A 25,843-nucleotide genomic window follows, 5' to 3' on the forward strand; every position below is an offset into this window, starting at 1 on the left:
AGGGGTGGGCAGCAGCCGGTGCCACCTCTGTCCCATACATTCCTGGGTGTGATGCCATCAGGAGCCAGGAGAGAGGCCTGGAGCATTCTTCCTGACACCTCAAGAAGGACCCAACCCTGTCAACACTTTGATCTTGGTCTTTGAACCTCCAGAACTATGAGATAATGAATTTCTGTCATGTTAGTCAGCGAGTTTGTGGTTTCTGTGTTGGCTCAGCAAACCCACACACCCTAGTTGGAAATAGAAGCCTGTGTGGACTAGGAGGCGAGAAAGGGCTTCCTGGAGGAGTTGCTATTGTGTGGGGCCTTGAAGGACGGGAAGGAGTTTAAGAGGCAGAGAAGCCAAGGGAGGTCCATCTCATGCTCCCACAGGAAACACATCACCCAATAAGATCGAACATTCATACACATGGCACTTGGTACAAGTACTTTATTTTAATTACAATAGTGCCACACCAAAACTACAGTAGCACAAAACATAATAATACAAAAAATAGATTCCCCAGCTCCAAACCCTATGTCCTTGTACCTGCAGGGAAGCTCCCAGGCTTGAGAGCAGGGGTCTTTCTGAGAGCAGCTGCCCTTCTCACTTCTGCCTTCCTCAAATCTCTGGAGGGCGCAGGGCGGGGGTGGGGGTGGGAGGTGGGGCCGGTGGCTGCCGCTTTTGTACCCATCCATCTCTGCTCAGCCTGGGCCTTTCTGCTGCGGCTGCCTTGCACCCCCTGAGCAGTAACTGTATTGCTGAACCCCAGCTCAGGATCCTGCTTCTACATACCCGTGCTGGCCTCTTTCCAGGACTGCCTCTCCACAGGGAGGCAAGAGGACGGAGCAGGAGGGGCAGAGGCTGTGGGCCCAGAAGGCCCACCTCCATGTGGCAGGGCATGGTTCCACTCACCTTCCTACTTCCTGTGTAATCTTTCCCAGAAGAGCTACGAGACCTTGAACATGCTTACAGGGATCAGGGACATTGTCAGGGGCCAGTTTGCAGCTCCCTGCCCCAGGGCTAAGGCTAACCCAAAACGAGCAGGGCCAAGTCAGCATTTCTGGGCTTCCTGGCCAAGAAGGACTACGGTATGGGGGAGGGGGGTGCTGTGCAATGTGGGAGCATGGCCTGCCAAGTGGTGTCACCACTGGACTCACAGCTCACAGAGGCTTGCCTCCCTACAGCCATCATGAGAACCACAGTGAGCGCCACCTAGCGGGAACCCATACATCTACTATCGGGTGACTTCCCTGTAGGCCAGATGGGGCTGGGAACCTTTCATCCGAAGCCTCCTCTGGCTCACAGACGCTCCCCCAACCCCCATGAGAGGAAACCCGCCACCTAAAAGAACTGGTTTAATTCAACTCCAGTGCCAAGGGAGGCTGGAAGCCTGAGAGAGGTCAACAGTTCCCAGCACTGGCCATCTGGAATGGCTGCCCCATAGGCAAGCTGGGATGGTAACCCTCCTGGGAGAGGGGCTATGGTGTTGGCTTTTAGTCAGGACACTTGGGATTCCATGGAGAAAGCCAAGGGCTTCAGGCAGGGGCTGCCTCCTTGGTGGAGTTCAGGGGCCACAGCCTCGGTTAAGGCACTAGAGAATGGGTCCTGGGAACCAGGCCAGGCAACTCTGGGCTACAGAGCTTGGAGAAAGAACTGGACTACTTTCCCTTTTCCTTTATCATGGTGCCAAGGGTCAGCAAAGCAGACCACTTCAGGATATTGGAATTGCTACAGAGAGGCCACAGGTCCCCAAGGCCAGAAGAGGTGGGATGGAAAGAAAGACATCTTCGGAGAACAGTGTGCATCTAATGGGGGGGGTGTCTCAGTCCCAAGGGGCTCCTATGGTCTAGTCCAGATTGCTCAGGGGCCCCATAGGAGGCCCCTACTCTGGCCTCGTCGTGCTGCCACAGCTATCAACTTTGGGTATCAGCCCATCCTTGTTGGGGTTCCTATGGCTGGATTCCAGAGACAGGGCCGGTGAGCTGAGAAGGTCACACCCAGAAGGTAGGCCTCTCAGCTGGCTCCTCCCTCTGCCTGGCCTGCATCTCCTGTCTGCACGGGTGACTACAGAAGCAATCACCCCAACAATGGGCTAAAGTAGTGCTCAAGCATGGGGGCTTGCTCAGCAGCCTGGGGTCCCCTGGGGTGAATCAGTGGGGCTTCCTTTGTCCACAGATTACTTAGAAAAAGAGAACATAATAAATATACTAGTCTTTCCTTAAAAAAAAAAAAGTGTTTTAAATGCATTTTTCCCTGAAGATTTCCAGTGTATTCCATAATGCTTAAAAAATAGTCTCCCCAAAAATATATCTTTAAAGCATTTGACACAGTGGTATTGTGGTATAACTGGCATTGAAAGTGGACGAGGGACTGTGTCCCATGGCCGTTGTCAGTGTGAGGCCCAGCAGCTGGACACATAAACGCCCCCCAGCATCACACATGGGTGTCTGGGATGCCAGGTCCTCACGGGGGTCAGATCTTGGGTTCAAGCTATGACCCTCCATCAAAGGCTTAGACAAGATGGATGCATACCCTCCAGGGTGGGAAGGGGCCCGAGGCAGCTGAGGGGCTGGCGGTGGCCTGGAGGCTGGAAGGAGCTGGCTGCAGACCCCTTCCCTTCTTCTGTAAGTGCTCCCTGGGCTGCTGCCCTTACCAGACTTCGCATTTGTGCTGAGGGTTCATGGGGGAGCCAGGAGGGCAGTGAAAGTGTTCTGAGAACTCCTTGGAATTAGAGACAGAGCCGATGACCCGAAAGCGGGAGGGGCTGTGCGGGTCGGTGATGAGGCCTTCATGGGAGCTCTCAGGTGTGCGGACGGAGCACCAGACCTTGGGGTGGGGTAGAAAAGGGGAATCTGGGGTCACCGTGGGGCCCTGAAGCTGCTCCATTGGCCCCACCATGACAGCAGCAGAACGATCCTGAGATCTCAGGGAGCCAGGAGGACCTCCAAGTGGATTTCTGCCCTTCCCTGCACCTTGCCTTTGTATAGGGGAATGTCCCAAAGGCAGTCCGCTGATTTAGGAAGGTGCCATTTGAGGGGAACCTGCCTTTGGCTCTGGAGCTCTTGTACTGCCCACGATGGAGCACACCCGCCTTTGCTCCCAATGAGCTCACCTGTGCAAATCCCAGGAAGAAGAGCTGGTTGTTGGTGAGACCCAGGGTGGGTAGTGTCTGCTCGGCTCCGTTCTTCTTCACCCAGTTCTGGTAAGCCTGGGAGGAGAGAAAAGCAGAGTCGAGACATGGTGGAGGTGATTATGGGCCACGTATGCAGGTTCAGGGGCAGAGGTGGGTGCCTGGGCGTCGGCTTCCTTCTATGTTCTCCTTCAAAAGGGGATGAGTTCAATCCTATAGCCTAAAACACACACACTCCATCATGCCAGCTGTCAACTCTTTGCTTCCCATTCCAGCCTCTCTCCAGTGTACACCCGGCCAGATACCCATAATACATCTCAAACTCAACACAGCGCCGGGCAGTGGTGGCACATGTCTTTAATCCCAGCACTTGGGAGAAAAGCTAAGAGTTCTCAGCCTCGCAACTCAGGTCAGTTATGCTAGCCCTGGGACTCGAACCCAGAACCCTCTCAGTGTCCCTGTTGTGATCTGAATGTGAAATGCCCCCATAGGCTCACATGTTTGAACATTTGGTTAACAGATGAACTTTCTAAATCCTAACTGCAGAGGCAATGTGGCTGGTCAGCTTCCCCGCTCCCCCACTCCTGCCACCTCACCTTCCCACCATGACAGACTATCAGCCATTGCAAACCAGAACAAGTCCTTTGTTCCTCAAGTTGTCAGGCGTTTTGTCCCAATGAGAGACGTGACCGATACAGTCCCTCTCCCATGCAGGCCCCTCCTGTCTGAAGTGGTAGTGGCTTCTGGGAAGATTGGCCAGGCTGTGCAGTGGGCCTGGTCCTGCCCTGTGTCTCAGGAAGGCAGGTTCCAGCAGAAGCCTTCTAAAGGCTGAGTTCTGATGCTCACAGCTCTCTCAGTCAACATTTAGTCACTCTACCCCATTTATCACCCCAGCAAACCAAGGCTCATGGAACTGCTGTTGTACTGATCCTCTACTGAGGAGACCCTTGAACAGACTCAGACCCAGGGGGAGCACACATACCTTGTAGGCTGCCTTAAGTCCCCCGTTGTCAGCGATGTTCTCGCCAAGGGTGTGCCGACCATTCACGGGCTCCCCATTCACGCTGTAGTTGCTGTATTGCTGAACCATGCACTCAGTCTGCTGCTTGAATGCCTCCACGGATGAGTTCTTCCACCAGGGTCGCAGGTTCCCGTCCTTGTCATACTCCCGACCTGTGGAGCGAGGACAGTGGTCACACAGTGGGACCTGCCATCCTCCAGGCCACACGGATGGGACTAATCAACCTATGGGATGGAAGCTTGGCCAATCATACCAGAGACCACCCAGGAAAACCATCCAGGCTACTGATGGCAAGTTCAAGGGCACAGAGGATTGGGTTGGCTTTTAATACTGGCTAAGGACCCCTAACCCCAAGGAATACATTCCTAGTCAGGGCTGGCAGGGCCAGGATCACAGGCAGGCCCCAGCTTTCCCTTCTGGGCTATGAGGTCCCCAAAGCAGGAGGCAATCACTTGGAGCCTGGCTATTAGTTAATGATGAGGGTTTGACTATCATTTCTCTGACTACAGTCAGACCAGAGAAGTTTCTAGAATGGTAGAGTGTGGAATATTCCTTTAAATTATGTCACTGTGACTGGTTTAATAAAGAAGCTGATTGGCCAATAGGTGGACAGGGAGAGGTTAGGTGGGACTGGCAGACAAAAAGAGATGAGAAAAAGAAGAGGACTCTCAGGAGTTGAGAGGAGATACTTGGGAAGCAGGAGATAAACTTGTCATACTGAGAAAAGGTACCACCATGTGGCAGAGCCTAGATAGGAAATACAGGTTAATTTAAGTTATAAGAGCTAGTGACAAACTGAGCTATTAATATGTCTCTGTGTGGTTATTTGGGAACTGTCTGGCGAGTTCTGTAGAGAACTGCACACTCCCTGCTGAACACTATTGCCAGCCTCTGAGTAAAAGCAGTTTCCATGAACAGGGGCTTCACAGTAACCCCAACCTTCCCACCACTACACGGAATCCTCACGTTCCCAGCAGAGAGAAGAAAGGTGTCGACCTGCAAGGGGACTATTGTAAGAAGCTCATACCAAAGGCAGCAGAGCCTAGCTTCGAACACCGATCCTTCTGTACTAAGATCCTTAGAAGTAAAGGGACCAGGAAACAGATTGGGGTGGGGAGCAGGAAGCTGGAGGGTTCTGCCTGAATGGGGGCCTCAAGCAGTGTGTACCTTGATCGTCGAAAGCATGAGTCAGCTCATGGCCCACCACGACACCAATGCCACCAAAGTTCAAGGCGCTGGAGGAGGAACACACAGGTGAAGGTGAAGCCCAGCTAGGTGACCTCTGATCCCAAGACATGGTAGAGTCCCCCAGAGGGCTTTCTGGGAATGTGGCTCCTGGAGACAGCAGGAGGCTGGGCAGAGTTAGCCACAGTTGACTATGCCCTCTGGGAGCCATGCACGAGTAAATCACCTCAGCAGAGCTGGGTCTTAATACTCATGAATGAATTTAGACTGGGGCCAGGCCAGCCTGTCTGCCTAAGTGTCACACAGTTTATACCTAGCCTGGGATTCAAACCCAGGGCTGTGGCTTTCAAAGCCTGCCTGCCTGAGACACAGGTATAATGTCTGCCCTCAAGCTGTAGTTTTTGTTTTTTTTAAAGATTTTATTTATTATGTATACAATGTTCTGCCTGCAGGCTGGAAGAGGGCACCAGGTCTCATTATAGATAGGTTGTGAGCCACCATGTGGTTGCTGGGAATTGAACTCAGAACCTCTGGAAGAGCAGTCAGTGCTCTTAACCTCTGAGCCATCTCTCCAGCCCCCCAGCTGTGTTTTTTTTTTTTTTTTTTTTTTAAGATTTTAATTATTTATTATGTATTCAGTCTTCTGCCTGCATGCCAGCAGAGGGCACCAGATCTCATTCCAGGTGGTTGTAAGCCACCATGTAGTTGCCGGGAATTGAACTCAGGATCTCTGGAAGAGCAGTCAGTGCTCTTAACCCCTTGTCATCTCTCAAGCCCCAGCTGTGTTTTAAGATGCTGTCCAGAGAGATCCTGACTCCATGACGTGCTCCTCCAAGCCCCACTATGCAGGGACATTAGAGCCAAGAGAGGCCAGAAGGGAAGGGCCTGGGACCACAGATTTTCATGCACTATCTCTGTCTCCCAGTTTCTGGCATCCTGGGCTTCTGGGCAGCAATGGCCCAAGGTGACTGGCTGGCTAAGTGGTTGGCTATGGGGTCTGGGCCAGACTGGCTTGGGGGTTGCTGAGATTGGTGAACAGTTGGGATAAGAGCAGCAGACATGACCTACTTGGGTGAAGAGCGGGTGTAGAACGGTGCCTGCAGGATTCCAGCTGGAAACACAATCTCGTTCTTGGTGGGCGAGTAGTAAGCATTCACCATGGGTGGCGTCATACTCCACCTGCAAGCCACAAGCACACATGAGACCTCTGGCAAACCTGGAAGGGGAGGTGGGCATGGCTTAGAGACCATCGTCAAGGGTCTTTAAATGTGGAACCTGAGCTGGGCGTGGTGGTACAAGCTTTTATCCGGCCACATTGGGGGGCAGAGGCAGGTGGATTTCTGTGAGTTTGATGCCAGCCTGGTCTACAGAGTGAGTTCCAGGACAGCTGGGACTATACAATAGAGACTCTGTCTCAAACAAACAAACACACAAATGGATAAAAGTGGATTCTGGGGCTAGAGATGTAGTTCAGAATGGGGAAGTGTTTGTCTAAATTGTACAAAGTCCTGGGATCAATTCCTAACCCTGCATAAATGGGGATGGTAGTACATGCCTGTAATCCCACCGTTCAAGAGCTAGAAGCAAGCCGGGTGTTGGTAGCGCACACCTTTAATCCCAGCACTCGGGAGGCAGAGGCAGGCGAATCTCTGTGAGTTCGAGGCCAGCCTGGGTTACAAAGCGAGTTCCAGGACAGCCAAGGCTGTTACACAGAGAAACCTTGTCTCAAAAATAAAGCTTAAAAATCTGTTTTTTTGTTTTATTTTTTGTGACAGGGTTTCTCTGTTAGCTTTGCCTGTCCAGAAACTTGCTTTGTGGACCAGGCTGGCCTCAAACTCACAGAGATCCACTTCCTCTGACTCTCAAGTGCTGGGAATAAAGGTGTGTGACACCACTGCCCAGCTATTTTTTTATTATAAAAGAAACAGAAATATGCCAGGTGCTGGTAGCACATGCCTTTAATCCCAGCACTCGGGAGGCAGAGGCAGGCGAATCTCTGTGAGTTCGAGGCCAGCCTGGTCTCCAGAGCAAGTGCCAGGATAGGCTCCAAAGCTACACAGAGAAACCCTGTCTTGAAAAACCAAAAAAAGAGAGACCCTGTCTCAGAAATCAAAAAACCAAAACAAAAATAATAAGAATAAATATTCCTCCTTCCTAACCGTATGTCCACGTGAGGCTGGCTTTTCTATCTCTCCTTCAAAACAACATTTTATAGCAGATGAATGTAGAGGCCGACATGAGAATCCAGAATTAAACCAGAATTAAAGAAATCTGAAGAGGTTGTGGTATAGTTCAGTGGCAGAGGAGCACCCTGATTCCACCCCTACACTGTGTCCTGAAAAGAAATGTGCGATACCTCTGCTTTTATCACACACACACACACACACACACACACACACACACACACACACACACAGAGAGAGAGAGAGAGAGAGAGAGAGAGAGAGAGAGAGAGAGAGAGAGAGAGAGAGAGAGAGAGAGAGAGAGAGATTTGTATTTTAGGGGACCTGGGTTTGCTTCTAATCACCATATGGTGTCATGGCTATCTGTGACTCCAGTTCTAGAGGATCTGACCTGTCTTCTGACCTCTCTGGGCACCAGGCATGCACTTGGTACACACACAGACAGAGAGGCAAGCAGGCAAAACACTCATATATAATTAAACAAAACTGAAAATGTATTTTATTTATGTGTGCATGTTCAGCCTATGTGTGGGTGTATGCAGGTGTCCATGGAGGCCAGAGGTGCTGAGAACTATATTTGGGTTCCTAGGAAAGTAGGATATGTTTTTGGTTTTTTTCTGAGACAGTGTTTCTTTTTGTAGCCTTGGCTGTCCTGGAACTGTCTCTGTAGACCAGGCAGGCCCCTGCCTCCTGAGTGCTTGGATTAAAGGTGTGCACCATCATATCTAGCAATAGGATGTATTCTTTTTTCTTTCTTTCTTTTCTTTTTTTTGTTTTCTGTAACAAGTTTTCTTTATATAACAGTCCTGGCAGTCCTGGAACTTGCTCTGTAGTCCAGGCTGGCCTCGAACTCAGATATCTGCCTGCCTCTGATTCCTGAGTGCTGTGATTAAAGGCATGAACCACAACCGCCCAGCCAGGATGTGTTCTTAACTGCTGAGCCATCTAATCTCTCCTACTCTCATTAGAAAGAGATAGGGTCTCACTGTGTAGCCCTAGCTGGCATGGAATTCTACCAGGCTAGCCTCAAATTCATAGAGACGTGTCTGTCACTGCCTCCTGAGTGTTTGGATTAAAGGTGTGTGCTACCATGCCCTGTACATAAGATATTTTTGAGAAAAATATTCATCTCATAAACTTTTCATAAAACCAAAAGGAATCCATGTTGTAAGAGCTTTCTGGGTGTCTGGTTTTATTTTGTTTGAGACTATGTTTCATTTTCTCAAGGCTGGACTAGAATTTGTTATGTAGCAGGGGTGATTTTCTTCTCCTGTTCCTCCTCCCTCCACCCCTTAAGTTCTGAAATTGCAGGTGTGTGCATCACCCATGTATTTTAAACTTTATTTTTTTGTACATTGGTGTTTTGCCTGCATGTATGTCTGTGTGAGGGTGTTAGGTCCTCTGAAACTGGAGTTACAGACAGTTGTGAGCTGCCATGGGGGTGCTGGGAACTGAACCTGGGCCCTCTGGAAGAGCAGCCAATTTTCTCAATCTCTGTAGCCCCCATCACCCTGTTTTTTATGAGGTGCCAAGGTTTGACCATGCTAGGCAAACACTCTATCACCTGGTTACACTCGCAGATCTGGGGATGGAGTATTTTTTTTTTTTAAGATTTATTTATTATGTATAGTTTTCTGCCTGCATATACACCTGCTGGCCAGAAGAGGGTACCAGGTCTCATTACAGATGGTTGTGAGCCACCATGAGGTTTCTGGGAATTGAACTCAGGACCTCTGGAAGAACAGTCAGTACTCTTAACCTCTGAGCCATCTCTCCAGCCCCGAGTATTAATTTTTTTAAGCATATGGAAGGGTCCTAAGACCAAAAAACGGTTGTAATTAACCACATGAACTGAATCAAATAGCTGGCATCTCTGTGTTTTCCTGGTGCAGAGGGGAGAGCCAACGAAGAATGGCAAAAGAGAAAGGACATTTTGCACATGAGTCCAGTCACTATGTTTCCTCCCAGTGCGCACCACAGAGGTATTTTTCTGGTGTCATTAAGTCATGTAAAGATATCGAGAAATTTACCACATCACATCTATATCCAAATAACCACAGATATATTCATGGGTGCATAACAAAAGTTAGCTGAAAGACCAAGTTAAATTTAAGATCAGATGAACTAGATGAACTGGCTTCAAAGCCATGCTTTAGGAAGTACCACTGAAGTCACAGAGGAAACAGCGTTCTGAACCTCTTGTCCACAAGGGGGCGCCAGAGGCAAAGAGGAGTTGTCATTAGAAGGTTAATTCTGCAGAATGCTTTTGGGATGGAGAAGGTAATATAGGACGGAGCTGAGAGGGTGCCTGACTTTCCTCAAGAGATTCTGTTCATTCATTTGTTTGTTTTTATTTTGTTTTGTGTTGTTTATGTTTTGTGACCTGGGGATAGAACCTAGGGCTTCAGGCACACCAGACAAGTTGCTCTACCTATGGGTATAATATATGTGCTTAGCTCAGGAACCTACATTTAACCTGTGTGTGTGTGTGTGTGTGTGTGTGTGTGTGTGTGTGTGTGTAGAGGCCAGAGGTCACTGCTGAATGTCTTCCTCTGTTGCTGTCCACCGTAATTTTTTTGAGACAAGGTCTCTCATGGTACCTGGAGCTTGCTAATTTGGCTAAACTGGTGGGTGGGACATGCCCCAGGGTCCCTTTGTCTCTCTGCCAGTACCGAGGAGAGGTGACAAATGCACAGAGCCCTCACACTTCTAAAGCAAAGACCTTTTTTGTTGTTTCTAAACTAAATAAAATACTAACACACCCAAAGTTGTGTGCAGCACCTTGCACCTGTTGTTTGGGCCCTGGGGATTCTGAGGCCCGAGTTCAAGGCTAGCCTGGACAACATACTAAAGCCCCAATCTCAAAACAGTAAAAGACAGACACCAGGTCTCATTCTGGGATTTGTTTTTGTAGTGCTGGGGATCAAACTTAGGTCCTTGCACTTGCCGGGCACGCAGTCCACCACTGAGCCACACCCTGGCACAAAAGGTTGTGTTGGTGAAAAAGTTCCCCCATGCTGCGGCTGCTGCGGTACAGCACAGCTGAACAGTTGTAGCTGTTGGTCTCTACATCTGCCAAATGGGAGCTCCACTGTCTCCATTCCTCAGACGGTGTTTCTGGCTCGTGGCGAGCAAGTGATGATGTCACATTCCACCCACCCCAGGTCACTCTGGGTCTCCCCGTGCAAGGAGCCCACACCTTGGGGAACTCACTGATCTCTGTTGGGGGCTTTCCTGAGCTGGTCGGCCGTGACCCTCCAGGAGAAGTTGAAAAAGCGCATGGCGTTCTCAAAGTAGAGATCGGGAACTGCGGTGTACTGGGGAAGCAAAGCAGAATCAGAGATCAGAGCATGTCCAGGAACCGAGGCCCCACCCCCGCAGCCAAGCGATTGGTCTACAGGCCGGCAAGGACGCTCAGGGCTGCAGGCTTACAGTCTCCGTTGGCCTTGACCTTCCTCTTCAAAAACACTAAAAGCATCGCCCAGGGATGCCCGAGAGCGTCATGGTGAGGTGAGATGCCCTGCTGCAGCATTTGGGACTTCGCTGGAATATGCCCAGCACTGACAGACATAGCTATCCTATGCCTGTCCTAGCCAATAAGGCAAACACTAGCTATGAAGCATTTTACATGTGCTTTGTGTGGCTCTTGCATTTTAATTTAATTGGGCTGGGGTGTAGCTCAACTGGTAGACTGTTTGTCTAGCATGAACGAAGCTGGGGGTGGGGCTGCATTCAATCCCCAGCATTCATAAACTGGAATGGTGGTGCATGCCTGTGATCCCAGCACCTGAGAGGCAGAGGCGGGAGGATCAGAAGTTGAAGGTGAGCCTTGGCCACAAAGAGTTCAAGGCTAGCCCGGGCTACATAAGACCCTGGCTCTGAGTCAGTAAATAAAATAATTAATTTAATTAAATAGGTCCCTGTGAACAGCACAGACCTAATGCCTGGAGCTAAACTCTATCTCAGAAGTGGGGGAGGGGCACACACCCTCAGATACCCCTCAACACCCACTCAGCTGTACCCTCAACACGAAGCCTGGATTATCTGTCCCAGAGAAATGCAGAGTTCATGCTTAGATACATTCTAGATCTTCCTAGCTAAGGGAAACAGCTGAGGAGTCAGGTCCCAGGTGCAGCACTTGGAGGCCTCCAGAAGTCCTTGGCTCTGACATCCTGATACCTACCAGAGAGCACTTGAAATGATTCTCAAGGAATCCAGCTGCAGACAGAGCCTCAGCCTCAGAGGGAATTTTAACAGATTTGGGTTTTAAATATAACCACAAGGTGAGGCTACTGTCATGTCAAAAGTGCCCCAACTGACAACTCTCAATCCTGAGAACATGGAAGACCCAATCCAGTGGCTCAAACCGAAGTCCGCTCAAAGCGGTTGACTGGCTGACGGCTCCAAGTGGCAGGGATGACAATTACCCCTTGCTGCCTAAACTAAGCTTTAAAATATCCCTGGGGTGTATGCTTCCTCTTTCCTTTAGCGTTTCAAGGTCAAAACCAAAAGTCTGAGGAAGGAAGAAAGGACCCAGGCAGGGGCAGGAGGATGTCTGCGAGCAGCAGGGGGTGAGGGCTCACTGTTTCTCATTGTGCCTTTGAAGATCTGCTTTCTTTCTTCATTTCTTCCAAGTAATCATTTTAAAAATTCCTATGTGTGTGTGTGTATGTGTGTGTACGTACACACGTGTGTGTGCAAGGGTGCCCACACACAGGTGAGAAGCAGTCAGATCCCCTGGAGCTGGAGTTGCAGGCAATTATGAGCTGCCCAACATGGGTGCTAAGAAGTCAACCCAGGTCCTCTGCAAGAGCAGTGTGGGCTCTTAACCACCAAGCCAGCTCTCCAGCACTTCCCTTACTCTTTTCATTTGTTTGTTTGAGATAGGGTCTACCCTATAGTCCAGGCTGGACTTGAACTTGCCAGGTAGCCAAACATGACCTTGAACCCTGGCTCCTGCTACCCCAGCTTTTGGAGCGCTAGGATCGGAGACCTGTGTCACCATGTCTGTTTATTCCCCCATTCTTTTTTTTCTGTTTTGTGATGTTGGAGATGGAAACTATGGTCTCACATGCTCTAAGTACATGCTCTACCACTGAGCTACCCTGTCTTAGACATTTTCCCATTACTTCCCACTCACTTCCTGGAGCTGGCCATTTCTAGGGGTGGCACACAGCTTGTGTTCCGGTAACAACCACTGAGCAATGGCTGATGGTGGCTCTGGGGAGACAGGGACCCCCACTGACCCAGGACACAAAGGAACAGGGAAAGCCATCCTCATGCCCACATCTCCAAGCCCCACCCCAGGTCACTTTGATGTAGACTGATAACCATGTTATCCCCAGCATCTAAATCAGACCAACCCTGGCCTTTTCTCACATGGGCATCAGGGAGTTTAAGGAGCAGGTGGAAGCCACTTACATCATTGAACACTTTGTCCAGCTCCTTAGGGTCCATGATGAAGTTGGGGTAGCCTATCATGTTGTAGATGGCATCGGCCTGCACAGAAAGGATGGAGTGACAGAGTGCCAGGTAACGCCGGCCAAGCCTGCCCCAGCTCTGTGGTCCAGGCTCAGGGTCTGTGCCGAGGAGAGCCAGGACTAGCCTCCTGCCTCCTTAGGGCCTCTCCGTCTTTTCCTGGAAAGAGTCTGGTAAATGCTGATGAAATGACACTTCCCCCAAGAGAGCCATTATGGCTTGGATGTGTGCCCCCAAAGTCTATGCACTGTAACTGAACCCCATGGGGAACAGTGCTGAGAGGAGAGGCGGTTATGTCACACAGCCTTCCTTGGCCCTCATGAAGGGCATCCATGGTTGCAGGAATGAGCGGGCAGAGAGGGCTAACCACCACAGGAGCTGGTTCTTATGGAAGGGTTGGTCCGGTCCCTCTATGGAGTGCATGTTCCTTGCCCTTCCCCCTTCTGCTATGAGAGGTCTCCTGATATCATGCCCTTGTGGGCTTCAGGATGTCGAGAGTCTGGATAAGCTCACAGGGCACAATGGCATCCATACACATCTTCACGGGACAGAACTTCTCCCTCACCGAAGGCTCTGCTTCTGTACTGGCAGCCCGGTGCCCGCTGAACTCCCAGGCAGCCTCACCTTTTCTTTGGCCGATCTCCTGGTGTCTTCGTCCATCCACTTCAGGGTATTCAGGCTCTCCTCAAATGCCTTCTTGATCTCTGAGATTATCTCACTGGCCTGAGGGGACAGATGCCATACCAGTAAGGGCTGGGCTGACATCACCTAAACTTAAAGAAGCTAACCTCCGGTGCCGGGTCAGGGAGAAACCAAGTTTCCCATTGGTCCTCTCCTGACAGCATCCAGCAAGGCAAGACTGGCCTCCCACTGTCAGGACGGGTCAAGTAAGATGAGGCAGGCTTTAGGGAAGTTGGGAAAGCTTCCGTGGCAGGACTTTTCAGAGCCTCTGTCACGAACCAGTGCACTGAGATTCCTTCAGAGAAGGAAGTAGTCTCTCCCACACTGACCGGAGCAAAGAGATCATTTTTAATGGAATGAGCTTTGAAATCTAGAGAACGTGCTTCTGACGGACAGTTTCAAAAAGGTTGCGACTACTCCGGAGAACAACAGCTCTGGAAGGTAACTGTGTCATAGCCAGACCTGGAGGCCAAAGGCAGGTGGAAGATTCCAGAGAACAGTGAGTGGCACTAGCCAGCAGCAGGGGTGGTGGCATTGAAGGCGGAGAGCCCTTGACTCCGAATGGAGTCTGTCTGTTAATGGCCGACTGACATACTATCTGTGCAGTTGGCACTGTTAGCAACAAGGGCTGGGGATGTGGCTCAGTCGGTAGAATGCTTGCCTAGCACGCACTGGATTCAAACCCTATGCCCCTAAGCACAGGAAGCACTTACAATGTTTTTGCTGTCCTCAGCAAAGGTGGCTTTCACAAACATGGGGCCCAGGGCAAAGCCCAGGTTGTTTTCCGTGTCACTCACGCAAAACTTCCAGCGGGGGAGGCAGGTCTGGAAAACACACATGTGAGTGTCAGTGGGCTCAGCCCTCTTTCTCCCAGCCCCTTCTATGTGGGAAATGGTGCCACCAGGGGCTTGTACTTTCTTTTGGGGCTTCAGAGAGAGACCCAGTGGGGGCTACTCCAGGCACTGAACCAGGAAGACACAGGACTGGGGGTCCCAGGACTCGGGGTACAGCTCAGTGGTAGAGTGCTTGCCTGGTATGAATGAAACTGGAGATTCTATCACCAGTACTTAAGTGGAAAAAAAAAGATATGACAGCCTGGAATTGGTGACCCCTGCATGTGTTAGAGATCAGCCTGGTCCACAAAGTGTGTTCCAAGCCAGCCAGAGTTACAGAGTGGAACCCTGTATCAAACACCACACACACACACACACGCACGCACGCACGCACGCACGCACGCACGCACGCACGCACGCACACACACACACACACACTGCTGCTGCTGCAGGGTCCTCCTCACCTTGGAGAGGGGGCAGTAACAACCCTTCACATTCTGGATTCGTATCATCCCCAGGTTGCACACAATGCAACACCCATCGTAGAGAAATGGATAGTCAAAATGGGGTTTTGTTTTTTCTGATTTTTTTTATTTGTTTGTTTTGTTTTTTCGAGACAGGGTTTCTCTGTAGGTTTGGAGACTCTCTTTGAAAACCAGACTGGCCTCAAAGTCACAGAGATCCGCCTGCCTTTGCCTCCTGAGTGCTCAAAGGCATGAGCCACCAATGCCCGACTCAAAATGGGTTTCATACAGCAATGTGTGGATAATCAAAGTACAGAGGGTTTTTTATTTGTTTATTTATTTATTTTTGAGACAGGGTTTCTCTGTGTAGCCCTGAGGGTTCTGGAACTCACTCTGTAGACTAGGCTGGCCTCAAACTCACAGAGATCTTCCTGCTTCTGTCTCCCGAGTGCCAGCATTAAAGGTGTGTACCACACCACCTGTCCAAAATACAGGGTTTTCACACCCAATATGCCAGTTGTCACAGCAGGGACAGACTGTCAAGGACCCAGCTGTATGGATGAGGCCTACACGTTTACCCTGAGAACAAGAAGCTGACATAGTGGGCATGTGAGTGCCTCATCCAGGCTCTTCCTGCCAGGCTGTTAGCTCAAACGTCCTGGGAGTATTTTCTACTTTGACTGGGGTGGTGAGTACCTGAGTGATGTCATTAGTGAAAAGTCACTGAACCAGTTACAGCATGCTGTGTCATTTTTAAAGTTCCTAAAAGGAAGTTTTGTGTGTGTATTCACACGTGAGTGTGGGCATGCAACAGCGAGGGTGTGGAGGTCAGGGGTTGGGCACTCGTCTTCACTTTCTATTTTCAGGCAGGGTCTCTGTTGTTCCACCAGGTTTGCTGGCCACAAACATCTGCCGATTCCCCTCTCTCTGGCTACGATCTCTCTGTAGGAGTGCTGGGATTACAGATGCATATAACAGCATTTGGCTTCTTTGTAGGTTCTGATTGTTTGAACTTAGGTCCTCATGCTTGTATTGCCAACTTTTTACCCACCGAGACATCTCTCTAACCCTATTTATCTCAACTGTATGTAGATTTTTATCTTACAGGATTTTTAGGGCAAGAAAGAAGGAAATTGGGTACATGCTGGTGCATGTAATCCCAGCACTTGGGAGGTGGAGGCCAGCCAGGGCTACATGAGACTCTCTGTCTCAAGAAAAGACAAAGAGGGCAGGTGAAATGGCTCAGTGGCTAAAAGGGCTTGCTGCACAAGTCTGACGACCTGAGTTGAATTCTCAGAACCCATGGTAGAAGGAGAGAACTGACTTCTGCAAATTGTCCTCTGACCTCCACACACACCATTGTATGCATCCACACATACATCACACACACACAATAATAAATAAAAGAAAACTTAGAGAAGAAAATAGTGGCCCCCACTCCCAGGCTTGTGAGAATCGCATACCACACAAGGGAAGCAGCCATCACTAGAGTGAAGGGCCTGAAGGAAGAGTCTACAGTCCACCTCTGCTGTCAATCAGTTTAGTTGCTAAGATACCTCTTTGCTCTTTGTCTCAGCATCTTTACCTCCTTCCAGACGCTCCTGCCCACTTTCTGTTGGCTCTGGTTCCCTCCTGTGTTCCCATGGACAGCAGCTGCCCACCCCCCCTTCAGTGGCTCTCTTCATTCTCTTTCCTTAGGAGACCCACAGCCATAGTTGCAACAGAACCATAGTCTCCCAAGGACCCCACCCCCCACACAGACACACACCCACCTTCTTGGTTCCGTACATGACCTCCATGAATTTCTCATCGGCATCCTGAAAGCGCTGATCCAGGAAGGAGCTCGTTTTCCGAACCAGGTTCCACATCATGTAGTTGTTGAGCAGGCTGTGGTGACAGAACCGGGGAGAGCTCAGAGACCCCTGGGCAGCCTTTCCAACTCAGTTTCTGACGTAGGCTCTTCTCTAGTCTGCCCACACGGATGCTTACCACCCTCTAAGCACAGGGAACATAAGCTCTTCAAGGGAAAGCCTAGCTTTTCCAGCCACAGAAAAGCCCTGATGTATAATGCAGTCACTTGTATGCAGCTGGTACTCAATAAATGCCACTTCTTGATTATATTACTCCATCCCAGCTAGAAGGAGCCAGACTCAAGGTTCCATGATTGGCAGCTCCCTCTGACCCATCTCCAGGGTACAGGAAACCTACCACGCTTTAAAAGAAGTCACCTTAGCACAAAGATGTCTGTTTAACCTAGACACCTGACAAATATATGTATCCAAACAAATATATGTATACGATGGACTACTATGCAGCCAGGGAAACGTTTGCAGAGAGCTAGGATGTTGTGTGGGAAGACGATAAAGGCCATGGGTAAAGCATCTGGTCCTGATGAGGGAGGAATACCATCTATCAGGAAACCTCTCTTTCTCCATGTGCACACAGGAACACATAGACACACATCCTGGGAGCTCCTCTTTCCCCCTATACCTTCCAACATTTGTCATTAAAATCTAAAAAGTGTCACTGACTATAAACAGTATCTAGTCGTTACTGGGCCTCAGTACGTGTCAGCACTACCTTCCCTTAGTTCTCCTATCTCTCCACAGCCTGACTCTATAGGTGGGAGAGGGACTCTGGGGAACATGAGACTCGCCCCAAAGTTACAAAGCTATGAGAGGAGGAGCTGGGATTCAAATCCGCGATCATAACCAGGAGCCTCACACAGAAGCCTATCCAGGGCCCCTTTTCTGAGTCCCCATGTCACCTGTCCCCACCATGCCTGAGGGCAGGGCTGCCAGCCAGGGAGCTGTCCCAGACCACCTTGTCCCTTCTGCACCCTTACCATTTATCGGTGTTGTTGATGAGAGTGGAGACTTGTCCCAGGTATTCCTTGTCGTAGACCACGATGGGCTCAGACTCATTGATCTCCACCGGGTAAAAGATGGTGTTGAGAAAGGGCAACCAGTTGATGGCGGGTGCCAAGGTCTGCAAGGGAAGAGGGTAGTGTGAGGGTGGCCAGGCCATGCCCCCTCCTCAGCCCAGGTCTCCTGGCCATTCCTCAGAAGAAGGCATCATCAAGTTCTGACTAACGGCAGAGTAAGATGCTGTCTGCCAGGGCGCATGGCAGAGCCAGGGCTGGCTGTCCGGTTTCTGTCTGAAGCAGTCTAAGGGGGCAGGTGACAAGACCTCATCTGAGGGGCTGTCAAAGTGACTTGGTGTTTAAGAGTGCTTGTTGTTGTTGTTGTCTGCGAGAACCAAACTCAAGTTTGGTACCTGGCACCCATGTCAGGAGACTCACAACGACCTGTCTCTCCAGTCCCGGGAGATCCAACACCTTCCTCTGGTGTCTGCAGGTCCCTGCATATGCGTGCATATACCCAGCATATAAATAAAAATAAAAAGAGACCTCACTTGAAACCAGCACTAAGGAGGCTGATGCAGGTGGATCTCTGTGTGTTTGAGACCAGCCTGGTCTACAGAGCAAGTTCTAGGCCAGCCTGGGCTACATGGTGAGACCCTGTCTCAAAATAATTAAATAGTTAAAAAAAAAAAAAAAACGGGGATAGCTGGGAGGTGGTGGCACATGTCTTTAATCCCAGCATTCAGGAGTCTGAGGCAGGCAGATCTCTGTGAGTTCCAGGCCAGCCGGGTCTACAGAGTAAATTCTAGGACAGCCAAGGCTACACAAAAAAACCCTATCTTGAAAAACAAAAACAAAAAACAAACAAAAAAAGGAGAGGTGTAATTTTGCCTTCCCCGTGGGTTCTCATGAGGACCAGCCAGGGCCACGAGAAATAATCCATATGAATCTTTTCCAATGCACGCGCCATGCATGTGGGGCTTGGTGGGTGATGCCTCTCTGTCTTCCCTCAGTTTGTTGCAGTTCCAATTCACAAAATAACAAGAACCTCATATGGCCTACTGGGATTGAAGGCATGCACCCAGGTCTGGTTATCCCCATTTTAAAACTTAGATGTATGCATTTGTTTATGTGTGTACACCACAGAACTTGAAGTATGCATTTGTATATGTGTGTATGTGTGTACTCCACAGAACTTGAGGGAGTCGGTTCTCTCCTTCCACTATGTGGAAGCCGTGGATTGAGCTCAGGCGGTCAGCTTGGCCCAGGCTCCCTTTACCTGCTGAGCCATCTCACCAGCCCTGTATCATCATCTCAGTTTTTCCCCCAACAAAGTACCATTATGCAAACCAGGCTGGCCTTGAACTTGTAGTGATCCTCCTGCCTCTGCCTCCTCCTAAGCATGACTGAGTCCCGTCGAGTGGCATTAGCCATTCACTGTTTTGCCACCATCACCGGGTCCCCCACCCAGCCTCAGGTTCCCAGCATCTTGCCAGGCTGAAGAATTCTACTCCCAACTTCCCAAGTCCCCAGAAGGTGGAACCCTATTTTCCATCTCTATTGATACCAAGAACCTCAGCTAAGTGAAGACAAAGGCAGTCTCTGTTCTTGTAATGTTTTTTCTTCTGATGCTTGAACTCAGGGCTTTGCACACGCAAGGCCAGTGCTCTTATACTGAGTTGCCCCCCCCCATTCCCCAGCCCCAAAGTCTGCCCTTTTGTAGCTGGCTGATTTCACTTAACACAGCGTCCCTGAGCAGAGTTGCACAACTTTGGAACGGTCAGCCCCAGCCCCATGTCACCCACATGTCCTGTTATTTTTAGTGTGCCACTTTTCAGAACGTGAGGTCTTTCAGGGCTATGGAGACTGTGGTTTAGCATAAATGATCATCTGCAGCAATGCATCATGGATACCTGGCTCTAAGCAAGCCAGCCATCAATGGCAGCCATGCCAATCATTGTTCAAGTTCTGCCCTGAGCAGACCTGGCCCTGAGAAATTTCAAATTCTGCTCTCATTTTCCTTGAAGAAACAGAAAATGTCAGGCAAGTAAAGGCAGCAAGCGAGTGACACCTACGCTGTAAAAGCCCCTCACATGGGAAAAACCAGGTAATGTTATGAAGTCTACCTGTAACGTCAGAGCAGCACACAGCCTGTCCTTAGCCCTAAGACCCTCTGCTTAACAGGCACCGGGAAAGGTGACTTTCCTGAGGTCTCATGTCAGCTGGAGCCTGTGTAGGTCTACAAAGCGGGTTCAGTCACTGCTGGGTTTATTTGCTTGTTGGTGGTGTTAGGGAATGAACTTGGCCTCCCACAGGCTAAACTGGTGAACACCTCTAGAACACAGCTTCTGGGCTTCAAAGGGCATTTCAACTATTGTAGTAGAGAGAGCTGGAAGGACAGGCGTGAAGCTGAAGGTGTGTCTGGCTCCCAAAGATATTGGTGAACTGGTTGGTGCTACCAGCCAGCTCCCAGCAAGGGGCTGATTTGTGCCATTGATGGCTACTGTACTGGGCTGGAAACTGAACAGCACAGTGGGCAGGGAGCCAGTGTGCCACAATACATCCCTGCTGCAAGGGAGATGTGAGCTGGGGGTGAGCAGAGCTGATGGAGTCCCCAGCAGGAACCAGCTCAAGGATTCAGTGCCACTTTGCAGCCTTTCTGTAACATGGAGACAACCCCCTCAGCTCCCAGAGCTGCCTGCACTGTCCTCTGGAAACGGCCTGCCCTGTTCCATGCATCCTTGTCTCCTGGCTCGTCCTCCTGGCAGAGCCTCTGGCTCTGGGTGGCTAGGGGCTTGAGAGATGCACTCGTGAGATCTTCAAGTAGGGCTCAGTCATTACAGCCACCTGATGGCAGGATCCTCTGGCAAAGACCCGGGGAAACGGATACATTTACAAATGTCACTGCTCACGGAATCTGTGAGAACCACGTGTTACTGGAACTCTCTGACAGAGATATTGATGGTGAAAATCATCTCGGACTCTACACAACCTGCCCCTGTAGGGCGAGCAGATGTTCCCACCGGGAAGTGCCCTGGCTCTGAACTTTGGAGCCATGTGTGAACACTAGGATATTCGAATTTCCAGCCTAGATCGCTTCAGTAATTCCTAACTTAAATGTTTCCATGGAGATGGCTGTTTTAGTCAACTGGGACATCCTGCTGTGATTCAGTCCCCCTGAGGACACCGATGAGCTCTGTTTTCCACACGTGAAGCCAAGGAGTCCTGCTGAGTACCAACCAAAGAGGCTTAGAGAGTAAGAGAGACCAGCAGAGTGGCATACATCTACAGTCCTGGCACTGGGAAGGCAGACAGGAGGTTCATGAGTTTGAGGCTAGCCTGTACTGTAGAGGACCCTGTCATAAGATCCCCAAGGCTAGGGTGTGATATGGACATCTCATTTATGCCTTCATTTGTGCAGAGGCAACATGGTGTCTTCTGGGACACGACAGGACACTCATGAACTCACAGTAGCTGTGGCTGCCCTCACACGATCAACACAGTCAGCATTCCAGTGTGGAGTGAGAGGGTCTCCCAAGCCCCACCCCCAGCCGGGGAGCTGCTGACAGCTGATGGCTCTTGGAAGAGGGAGGCAGCTGTCTTTAAGGGTGGACATGCTTCAGTGGATACCCCTCACCCATGAGGACATGGGCAGCACAAACTGGACTTGGCAGATTATTAAAAAAAAAAAAGGACATGAATTCGGGAGTGGGTGTGGGTGGGATCTAGGAGGAATTAGGTAGAGGAGAGAGTGAATTTCATAAAAATACATTCTATAGCTGGGCGTGGTGGCACGTGACTGTAAGCTCAGTACTTGGGAGGCAGAAACAGGTGATATCTGTGAATTTAAAGCCAGCCTGGTCTACATTGCAAGTTCCAGGTTATATAGTTTGAGGCCAGCCTGTGGTACACACACAAACACACACACATACTCACACACACACACACACACACACACACACACACACACACACACACACACACACCACAGCGCCTTTGCTATAGGCTAGCACAGGCCAGCCTCTGACTACATACTACATACACACACACACACACACACACACACACACACACACACACACACACACACACATATATGGAGAGATGTCTCAGTGGGTAACAGCACATACCACTTTTGCAGAAGACCCAAGTTCAGTTGATAGCACCCATGTCAGGTGGCTCACAACTGTCCATAACTCCACCTCTGGGGGGAGGTTCCACACCCACTTCTGGACTCTGTGGCCACTTGCACTCATGTGTACATACAAGGAGACATACACATACACAGACAATTTAAAAATAATAAAAATAAATCTTTAAAAGACAAGCTAAGGCTGGGATGTGGCTCAGTGATAGAACAACTGCCTAGATGTGCAGGTTCAGTTACCAACACTGGAAACAAAATGGAAACAAAGAGAACAATTGATACTCTAAGACTCCTTCCCTAGTTGGGAAAACAGGCAGAGGAGGGAGTCTTGCCTCCAGAAACCTTGGACACAGAAGCTGCTCCGAAGGAATGGAAAGGTGTCTGGAGAAGCAATGTAGGATGTTTGACTCATGGTTCTGAATTCAGCTTCTACTCCAGGCTAGCCTGAAGCCATTTGGTACAGCAGCAGGGCTAGCTGAGAACCACATCATGAAGCCGGCGGTGCCTATATTTACCCAGAGTTTGAAAAGAAAGTAAGTCTTGGGGGCTGGAGAGATTGCTTAGTGGTTAAGAGCAGTGGCTGCTCTTTCAGAGGACCTGGGTTCTATTCCCAGCACCCACATGGCAGCTCACACTTGTTTGTAACTCCAGTTAGTTCCAGGGGACCTGGTATCCTTACACCAATGCATATTAAATAAAGTTTAAAAACAAAGAAAGTAAGTCTTCAGCTATCAGAGAAGATGCTCTGTGCTTAATTAATTGTAATTTTAGTGCCGGGGACCCAGGTAGCATCGCTAGTCACAAAGAACAACAGTCAGCATTGGACATGCTCACCTCTCTCTGCCTCCTCAAACCCATGGGTAGGTGGGTAGACAGGCCTATTCCAGCCTTATGGGGTTCAGGGTTTCCCCAAGATTAGAGATGTCTGCCCAATCCTCCTGGCTAACACCCCCAAGCAGCTGTTCTCCAAAGACCCGCAAGAGTTAAAGTGGAGAACCGCTGTCACCTAGCCAGGCAGGGACTGTGTCCCGTTTATTTTTGTGTTCTGACCCTGAGCAGGGCTCAGGGAATGGGCCATGAGCTACTTTACCAGCAAAGGATTGAGTCATGTGACTTGCCTCAGATCACACAGCTTGAGATGGAATAGGGCAGTGCCATGTTCTGACCCCAAGCCCAGACTAGAGCTTGTAGGCTGCTACCTCTGAAAAGACCGTCCCACCTGAGCATTGGGGAGCAGGCTATGTAGAACCAATCATTTCCCCCCTTTATTCTGTGGGAGAGTAGCCCAAAAGTAAGGGGGAGAGCCGGGCATTGGTGGCGCAGGCCTTTAATCCCAGCACTCGGGAGGCAGAGGCAGGCGGATCTCTGTGAGTTCGAGACCAGACTGGTCTACAAGAGCTAGTTCCAGGATAGGCTCCAAAGCTACAGAGAAACCCTGTCTCAAAAAACAAAAAACAAACAAACAAACAAACAAAAACCAACAACAACAACAACAAAAAGTAAGGGGAAGAGAAGATTGGGTCCAGACTCCAGTGACCACTGGCTGACCACAGGCGTGCCCTATACCATTCCGGGCATCGATTTCAACATCAGACTACTATGAGGCCCCCTGGGTAAGACCTGCAGGGCTGGAGCAAACCAAATTATGCCAAGCAAACAACATCTCCCTCAACCTTTTAGCCTCGGAGCGGAAAACAGTGCCAGATGGTGCCCAGCACAGACTACCTGTCTCCATAACAACCTGCTTGGCGCCACTTCCCCTGGGAACCTGCAGGCAGCTGGCAGCCGTGGGAGTGGGCTATGGCTCCACCTGGGACTCTTACAGACTGGCTTAAGTGTGCCAATCATTAAACATGAGTCCCTAGCCTTTCCTGCCCAGGTCAGGGCCCAGCATCTCTTTTCCCAAAGCTCTTAGCAGAGAGACACAGACTGTCTCCTGGGGAGCAGGCTAGCTGGGGGGCACAGGAGAGCAAACCCATGTGCACCGAAAGGAATAAAAGGGGGTAAAACATAGTGTACCATCTAAGGGAAAGGACAGATGGACAAAGCTGGCTGGGTCAGATGAGAGGACATGGTGGTGAAACTCTGGTTTCGTGAAACAGACATGGTGTCCTTCCTGGGGCAAGAGCAAGGTTCAGTCAACAATGTCACCTGATGGAAGTTCCTGTCCCCTGGGGCCTAAGACAAGGCTAGACAGCAAGACAGACCACAAAGTAGGAAACAGTGGACCACCAACTGAGGAGCCCTGAGGCCCAAGCAGCCACCAGGGGGCAGCGTAGGACAGGACCGACTAAAGAGGCCACAGCGGGCCTCTAGCTCTGGTCACCTCAGAGAAAGTACAGGTCCAACCAGCAGTTAGAACTCAAGGGTGTGTCACAATCAAGAGTAGGGCTCTAGGGAGCCAAGCCTGAGTCCCCAGCCAGCTCTTCAGCCATGTAGCAGCCACCAAGCCCTAACCATGTTACTTGGCTGCCCAGCTCAGAAAAGGCTGGAGGTGTAGCTCAGTTGTTTAGAAGAGCAGAATGAGTTAGAAGGCCACCCAAGTCTGTTGCTATTTAGATAAGACATTCACTACCAAGACCAAAACATCTACAGTAGCCAAGTCTTAGACCTTTAAGGTTTTTGACTTACTAAGGACAGTTTTGAACTCTCTGACCTTGAGGCAAGATGAAACGAAGTCATCTTTACAGGCCCTGACAATTCCTCCCTCTAAATTTAATCAATACCTGGTTTTCTGTTACAAGACAGAGGACAGCCAGGGCTATAGAGACATAGTCGTACACACTTGGAATCCCAGCACTTAGATAGAGGCAGGAGGATCTGAAATTCAAGGTTATCCTTGGCTACCAGATGAGTTCAAAGCCAGCCTGTGACACATAATACCGTATCTCAAAACAATGAAGCAAAATAAGCTTTGTAGGAGTTTTTCATAAAAAAGAAAGGGGAAACACGATATCCCACAACTCTGCAGTGCTCCGTCACCAAGCATGGGACATACAGCACATGAAGGGTTGGAACCATTCTACCCGTGGAAGCTGTCATCACTACCACCGTCTCCGGGGAAACACCTCAGAAAGTAGTCTTGCCTTGGCATCCCTTCCTATCCTGTGGTCTTTACTGGGTAAGGTTCCCTCCCTGAGCAGATCAACACCCTCCTTCATCAGGTGACTTCAAGGATCTGGTAAGTGGGTCTGAGCACTGGTCCCCAGAGTCTCCACTGAAGCTCTGCCCCCAATACACGGGTACCCTTCAAATTACCTGTAGCTCAGGCGGATCTCTGTGAGTTCAAGACCAGCCTGGTCTACAAGAGCTAGTTCCAGGACAGCCTCCAAAGCCACAGAGAAACCCTGTCTCAAAAAAAAAAAAAAAAAAAAAAAATACCTGCAGCTCGGCAGCCGTCACTTTGTGGTAGATGAGTTCCTCATCCCGGCGCTTCTCCTGGGGGATGGTGATATTGGCCAGCGCTGTCTCAAAGTCCAGGATCTGTTGCATCTGGGGCCGGATGGAGTCCTCATCCCCACCGCCCAGCAGCTTTCCCAACTGGACCATGTAGTTCAGGTATCCAGTCAGCACCTGTGGGATCCAGCACCCAAAACTGTTTGTGGCAGCCACCAGCTGTCCTGTGATATAGACCAGGCTGGTTTTGAACCCACAGAGATCCACCTGCCTCTCCTTCCCTAAGGTATATGTCTGGCTTGTTTTTCTACTTTTGAGACAAGGTTTTACTCCGTAGCCCAGGCTGGCCTGGAACGAATGGCAACCCTCCTGCTTCAGTCTCCCACATGCTGGGATTGCAGACATGTGTCACCAAGCCCAGCTTCTGAAACAGACTCAAGAATGATTCTGATGCTGCGTCTGTCCACTGTTTTCCCATAG

The 25,843-nt window shown here is 50.1% G+C and overlaps 1 protein-coding gene across 2 annotated transcripts in view; it reads right to left on the reverse strand.

The window, feature by feature from the left end:
• Positions 1-420: 420 nt before the first annotated feature.
• The window catches only part of Ece1 (endothelin converting enzyme 1), a 98,698-nt gene continuing 73,275 nt past the window's right edge, over positions 421-25,843 (reverse strand). The window contains exons 7-18 of one of the 2 annotated variants that reach the window (XM_035439498.1): positions 25,349-25,540; positions 17,803-17,945; positions 16,730-16,844; positions 14,374-14,484; positions 13,604-13,702; positions 12,923-13,000; positions 10,715-10,818; positions 6,387-6,497; positions 5,301-5,368; positions 4,095-4,285; positions 3,095-3,190; positions 421-2,808 (exon numbers count right to left, since the gene is read on the reverse strand). In XM_035439498.1, coding sequence (XP_035295389.1) covers positions 2,632-2,808; positions 3,095-3,190; positions 4,095-4,285; positions 5,301-5,368; positions 6,387-6,497; positions 10,715-10,818; positions 12,923-13,000; positions 13,604-13,702; positions 14,374-14,484; positions 16,730-16,844; positions 17,803-17,945; positions 25,349-25,540 — 1,485 coding nt within the window. In that variant the 3' untranslated portion in view covers positions 421-2,631. The remainder of the gene's footprint in view (positions 2,809-3,094; positions 3,191-4,094; positions 4,286-5,300; positions 5,369-6,386; positions 6,498-10,714; positions 10,819-12,922; positions 13,001-13,603; positions 13,703-14,373; positions 14,485-16,729; positions 16,845-17,802; positions 17,946-25,348; positions 25,541-25,843) is intronic. The other variant, XM_027399777.2, reaches the window with a different exon arrangement.

This window comes from Cricetulus griseus, chromosome 2 (assembly GCF_003668045.3).
Source record: "Cricetulus griseus strain 17A/GY chromosome 2, alternate assembly CriGri-PICRH-1.0, whole genome shotgun sequence".
NCBI classification, from domain to species: domain Eukaryota; kingdom Metazoa; phylum Chordata; class Mammalia; order Rodentia; family Cricetidae; genus Cricetulus; species Cricetulus griseus.